Source organism: Pangasianodon hypophthalmus, chromosome 10 (assembly GCF_027358585.1).
Source record: "Pangasianodon hypophthalmus isolate fPanHyp1 chromosome 10, fPanHyp1.pri, whole genome shotgun sequence".
NCBI lineage: Eukaryota > Metazoa > Chordata > Actinopteri > Siluriformes > Pangasiidae > Pangasianodon > Pangasianodon hypophthalmus.
The window spans coordinates 13,565,432-13,572,406 of record NC_069719.1 but is presented as its reverse complement, the minus strand read 5'-3'; the positions used below and the strand labels follow the sequence as shown (position 1 = coordinate 13,572,406).

The 6,975-nt window shown below is 42.0% G+C and overlaps 1 protein-coding gene across 1 annotated transcript; it reads right to left on the bottom strand.

The window, feature by feature from the left end:
* Nucleotides 1-423: 423 nt before the first annotated feature.
* On the bottom strand, nucleotides 424-3,316 carry cfl2 (cofilin 2 (muscle)). The gene is made up of 4 exons (XM_026933701.3): nucleotides 3,130-3,316; nucleotides 1,704-2,011; nucleotides 1,510-1,586; nucleotides 424-1,357 (listed from the first exon to the last, which is right to left on the bottom strand). The coding sequence occupies exons 1-4, from the start codon at nucleotides 3,130-3,132 to the stop codon at nucleotides 1,245-1,247; spliced, it is 501 nt and encodes a 166-aa protein (XP_026789502.1). The 5' UTR covers nucleotides 3,133-3,316; the 3' UTR covers nucleotides 424-1,244.
* Between the last annotated feature and the right edge of the window lie 3,659 nt (nucleotides 3,317-6,975).

Here is a 6,975-nt window from a genome sequence, read left to right as displayed (position 1 = left end):
CGGTGGTCCATTAAAACTTCCAGAACATGAAGAAATATGTCAGACCAGGTCACAACCAGTAACGTCAAGTAGGATAGGCAAACCTGACAACAAAAATGAGTGCTGTTCTGTTCAGTATACACTATGCAAGAGTATTACACTACAGGCCTATAGGATATGTTGTGTATATAGTATAGGCAAACCATATTACTGTTAAAAATAAATGCAGTTGACTGTTGTTAAATTATTTTAGTAACTGAAGCAAATTATACAAGGTAGAGGTAAAGAAAAAAAATAATATAGTATATCATTTAGGTTTGTGAATCTTTCATAACAATAAAATTTAACACACATCTTGCATTTTATTTGGACTAGAGATTGAGCAAATCTAAAAAATAGTGCAGAAGTCAGTGAAATGGTGAACCAGGCAGACCAGAGGCAAGCTGTGTTGTACGCCACAAGGTTTTATTGCAAAGTGGCAACTTCATAGATCTCAAAAAGAAAAAAAAAATTTATTTAAGGCTGCAAATGCAGATATTGCCATCTTTACAGATATTATGCATTCTCTTTTAGTGTTCAAAAAACAACAACCAAGCAGCACCTCCTCCTTATTCAGTGGTGTACAGCCTTATTTTCGAATGAAAATAAGGCAGTCCAGATGCATTGCAGGAATGAAAACGGTGGTGACTTCAGTATGGTGACAAACACAGCAATTCCTTAGTACCCAAGCCCAATTTTGTCTCAACTTGTAGTGTATAAACAAGTGCTTTCATAGCTGCATAGTACTCAACATATTAGCCATGTCAAATTAGGCCGATTAGGTAGAACAGTTCAAATAAATACGTCAAAACGTAGAGTGCAAAGTGCTCGCAATTGGTTAATGCAACCCTGTGAAGCATTCTCATGTCAGTTACAGCAGTACAGAATATCTCAGTGATATCTCTGTGATACAAAAAGATAAACACTGGACATTGTATGTTTGTGCAGGGAGAACTGAACTTACAATACTGATACATGGCATTGTTGTTAGGCAAAACATTCTACGGGATAAACTTTTTTGGGGAAAATACAAAAACAGGGTTTGAAAACATCAGCTGGCAATAAACCGCTAATTCTGAATATGTTAGTGAGATCTCTTTCATATGGAAAAAAAAAACCTAAAAAAAAAAAAAAAGAGAGAAAACTTAAAACTATTCATTCAGGATCAAAATACAGCTGCTAAGATAGAAAGCGAGTGGAATCCAGATGGCCGGTGTCTATTCACTTTACAATGGTCGCCCTTCCAATGATACAACCACATTGCCTCCCAATTTTTCCGCCAGGGTTGAGCGGTCCTGAATGTCGTCCAAGCCATTGACTTGCCATTCATGTTTGATACCTGCAAACAGTGCCACATATACAGTGAATATTTTGAATTATTCACCATCACGAATCCATGTGAACCACTTCAAAATAATCAGCATATCAAATATATGCATACTAGTTGTCTGTAATACAAAAACATCTTGAGATACATAGATAAGAACTCGCCTGTAAACTTCTTTTTAATGGCGTCTTTAGAGCTAGCATATATCATCTTGCTTTTTAACGGCGCACCTTCAGGGGCCCTGGATACACACACATCAAATACAGTGACTCCTTGTATACCAAGATTCATTAAGAAGTTACGAATAAAATGACTTGTACAAGTATACATCTTTATGACAATATAGGCGGTCACATACCAAAATATGAATACCAAGTCTTCTTTCTTGGACTCTTTTGTTTCATAAGTGGCATCATATAGGCCATATCTGCAGTCATTTAGAGGTAGGAGCTTTACAAAACAGGCATATGGATCATCAACAGTCTCTCCAATATCTCCAACGAGGATTTGCTTGCCCTCCTCTACAATAATCTTCTTCTTGTCCTCACTGAGGCAGAACAGCACTGCCTTTTTGCGCTTTTTTACCTCGTCTGAGGTTGACGACTTTCGCACTTTCATGTCATTGAAGACTTTAATGACTTCATCATTAACGGTGACGCCTGAAGCCTGGGGGTGAAAGGTATAGAGACAGTCATGAGTAAGATTCAAAAGTATTAAAGAAATTACACAAAACCAGAGCAGGTGGTTCCAGAGGTTCCAATTAATGACGCCTGAGCCTTATAATCTTCACAGTGTAAAAGGAGCTAGGGTGCAGATATAATGAAAGAATCAATAAAGTCATAGTTACAGGTAACAACCTGACATAGGTTTACATATTAGGTTTACATATTAGGTTTAAGGACAACATAATGAGCTAATTCTTGCTCATTGTGGTTCATTTGTGTCCTGTAGCCTGGCATTTGCTCTGCAGTTGTGTTGTTCATGTTAGCACTGAACCTCAGATTGCTAGCTGTAGTTTCAGGAGACTCGCTTTGCCTGGGACAGTCAGTGGTATGAAACAGGCGGGTCTTTTTTTTTCTTTTTTTTTTTTTTTAGCAGGCATTATCTATATTTATCAAGAGAATGCTAGGCTAATGTTGTATTACTATTTATATTCAGATCAATCTGGTGGCTTCTTTTGGAAGTGCTTGTGACCAGCTCATCAGTTAGCAGTTAGCTAGCTGAAGTTTGAGTCTGTCAGGTAGCCATGAATTAGCTTACTAAAGCAGCCGGCACTCGGGTAGGTCCAGCTAAATCCTGCAGGAGTCATCATGGCCACAAATAGCTTGTTCAGTAGCAAAGTTTCATTTACACGCGACAGAAAATCTTCTCCTGCGGTCAGTGATTGTGTCAGTATGTCAGTTTGGATAAAGGTATAAAATGGTCGAGGCAGTCTATTGAATAAATGCTAGATTAAAAGTGATTATTGTTATAAAATACAGGCTAAAATTAAGTTAAAATGGCCGCCTAAGGCTCAAGGCCCTGACCGTAGATGTCCCAAGCCGGAACTGATTTAATTAGCAATTGGTGAAGGGACATAAGCGGAAATATTCAGCGCACAAACATAAACACGGAAAATGTTCATTCTATCGGCACCGCGGGCCTCGGTACAGTCCAGCTTAAGTGACTGAGAGCGACAAAAGTTCAATGATCATGTAAGAGTTGTTCAAATAATATTTTGTATATTACTAATTTTCGGCGATCAATCAGATATCCGGAGTGTAATAAAAAGATTGAGAACTCACCATGTTGTCTGATGGTATCTACTTTGCCGCTGAATGTGAGAATTTTCTTGCTAACTTCTATGGGGGAATGTGAGCGCGCGACCGTGTGTGAGTCCGAGACCACGAGGAGGAGGAGGGAGGGAGGGGGAGAGAGAGAAAGAGAGAGAAAAAGGGAGAGAGAGAGGGGCGCGTGTGCTAACCACTGCACAGTCGCAGTGACGGACAAACTCTGCAGTGGCAGTGAAAACGACCGCGTGACCACCACTGCACACCACAGTTCTGCGGCACAACCAGGCACGTGACCACCACTGTACTGTACAATTCTGCAGCGCAACCAGGCACGTGACCACCACTGTACTACACAGTTCTGCAGTGCAAACAGGCACGTGCCCGCCACTGTACTATACAGTTCTGCAGCCAACCAGGCACGTGACCACCACTGTACTGTACAATTTTGCAGTGCAAACAGGCACGTGACCACCATTGTACTATACAATTCTGCAGTCAACCAGGCACGTGACCACCACTGTACTATACAGTTCTGCAGCCAACCAGGCACGTGACCACCACTGTACTATACAATTCTGCAGCGGAACCAGGCACGTGACCACCACTGTACTATACAATTCTGCAGTGCAACCGGGCATGTGACAACCACTGCACTGTACAGTTCTGCAGCGCAAACGGGAGAGTGACAACCACTGCATGGTATATTTCTATGCCGCAAACGGGCTTGTGATCACCATTGCACACTACACTCCAGTTCCGTGGCACGAGGGAGCGTGTGATGACCACGACACACTACAGTTCTGCAGTACAAACAAAGTACAAAGGAGGGAGGGAGGGGGAGAGAGAGAGGGGCACGTGTGCTAACCACTGCACAGTCGCAGTGAAGGGCAAACTCTGCAGTGGCAGTGCAAACGACCGCGTGACCACCACTGCACACCACAGTTCTGTGGCGCAAACAGGCATGTGACCGCCACTGTACTATACAATTCTGCAGCGCAAACCGCCACTGTACTACACAATTCTGCAGCGCAACCAGGCGCAAACGGGAGCGTGACAACCACTGCACCTTACAGTTGTGAGGTGCAAACGAGCATGTGACCACCACTGCATGGTATATTTCTATGCCGCAAATGGGCTCATGATCACCACTGTACACTACAGTTCAGTTTTGTGGCACGAGGGAGTGTGTGATGACCACGACACACTACAGTTCAGTTTTGTGGCACGAGGGAGTGTGTGATGACCACAACACACTACAGTTCTGCAGTACAAACAAGTTTAAGACCACTAGGGAGGCATGTGGCCACCACTGCATAACAGGCAGTGCAGTGGTTATGCAAACGAGAACGCACAGTATTGCACAGTACAGTTATGGGGGTCTGCATTGCAAACGAATGTGTGACCAATACGCAATGCAATAACAGGCTCTGCTGTGCAATCAGACAAGTTACCAGGGTCTTTTGCACTGTAATTGAATGTGTGACCATCACTACATAATAAAATAATGGGTTCTGCAGTGCAGACAAGTGACAGCCACTGCACACTACACTAATGGGGTTTACCACACAATGCCATGCAGAGTACAATACCAGGCTCTGCAGTGCAAATTAATTAATGTCCATCACTGCACAAAATAATGGGCTCTGCAGTGAACATGTGACTACCACAGCACAGTTCCAACAGGCCTGTGACCATCACTGTACAGTCAGCTATACACTGGGCTCTGCAGTGCAATCAGATAAGTGACTATCACTGCACAGTACAGTACCAGGCTCTGCACTCCAAATTAAGGTATGACCATAATAGCACAGTAAAATAACTGGGTCTACATGTGTGAAATCTGTTGGTACTTACCTATTTAAATTTTAAGCATGAAGTAGTAACTAACACTTGCATGGAAACGTTTATTTACCAAAAAGATTGTCTTAAAATGAACAATAATCCAGTCTGAAAAGATGAGAAATTAACTGAATTTACCACTTGTATATAGAAATACTTTTCAACAATGAAACAATAATTGACCACTGAAATACCTTTGAAAAACCAAGTACACTATATTACCAAAAGTATTCGGTCACCTGCCTTGACTCACATATGAAATTAAGTGCCATCCCATTCCTAACCCATAGGGTTCAATTTGATGTCAGTCCACCTTTTGCAGCTATTACAGCTTCAACTCTTCTGGGAAGGCTGTCCACAAGGTTGAGGACTGTGTTTACAGGAATTTTTGACCATTCTTCCAAAAGCGCATTGGTGAAGTCACACACTGATGTTGGTCGAGAAGGCCTGGCTCTCAGTCTCCGCTCTAGTTCATCCCAAAGGTGTTCTATCGGGTTCAGGTCAGGACTCTGTGCAAGCCAGTCAAGTTCATCCACACCAGACTCTGTCATCCATGTCTTTATAGACCTTGCTTTGTGCACTGGTGCACAGTCATGTTGGAAGAGGAAGGGGCCCGCTCCAAACTGTTCCCACAAGGTTGGGAGCATGGAATTGTCCAAAATGTTTTGGTATCCTGAAGCATTCAAAGTTCCTTTCACTGGAACTAAGGGGCCAAGCCCAACTCCTGAAAAACAACCCCACACCATAATTCCTCCTCCACCAAATTTCACACTCGGCACAATGCAGTCTGAAATGTACTGTTCTCCTGGCAACCTCCAAACCCAGACTCGTCCATCAGATTGCCAGATGGAAAAGCGAGATTCATCACTCCAGAGAACGCGTCTCCACTGCTCTAGAGTCCAGTGGCGGCGTGCTTTACACCACTGCATCCAACGCTTTGCATTGCACTTGGTGATGTGTGGCTTGGATGCAGCTGCTCGGCCATGGAAACCCATTCCATGAAGCTCTCTGCGTACTGTACTTGGGCTAATCTGAAGGTCACATGAAGTTTGGAGCTCTGTAGCAATTGACTGTGAAGAAAGTCGACGACCTCTTTGCACTATGCGCTTCAGCATCCGCTGAGCCCTCTCCGTCAGTTTACGTGGCCTACCACTTCGTGGCTGAGTTGCTGTTGTTCCCAAACTCTTCCATTTTGTTATGATAAAGCTGACAGTTGACTGTGGAATATTTAGGAGCGAGGACATTTCACGACTGGATTTGTTGCACAGGTGGCATCCTATGACAGTTCCACGCTGGAATTCACTGAGCTCCTGAGAGCGGCCCATTCTTTCACAAATGTTTGTAAAAACAGTCTGCATGCCTAAGTGCTTGATTTTATACACCTGTGACCATGCCAAGTGATTAGGACACCTGATTCTGATCATTTGGATGGGTGACCGAATACTTTTGGTAATATAGTGTATATACATGGCAAGTTTACAAAGGGATAATTGAAAAGTGTGGTTGTAGCATATGGGACATTGTTTTAAACATTTGTATTCTAAACTTTATACCTGTGGTCAACCTTCTTACCTTTAACATAAAAATGGAAAATAAAGGGATGAAATTAGTAGATTTTGTCATTAGAGGAATGTGATATCAATTACATATTATTATTATGTAAATGTAATGTGCAATAATTGCTTTAAATTTGCATTTAAATAATACTAACTGTTATAAAGGGAAAAAACATTTTAAAGTACTTAACATAATTTTGATTTTTGTTCCTAATGTAAGAGAGCATATGGTTAAATATCTATGAAACAGAATTAATCATACTGTAATAAGTGGCACTTAATTTTCAAGATAGCAGATGACATGTAAGTACATTGGATTCAGTGGCAGGAACAGGGCTGACAATGTCCATGGCTTAAAGGTGTAATATAACACATAGGATATAGGTGCCTGAGAAGTTCCTATATGCTTTTCCATAAGTTTACCTAAAATTAACAAAATGCATTTCAAATAATGCAACTTGTG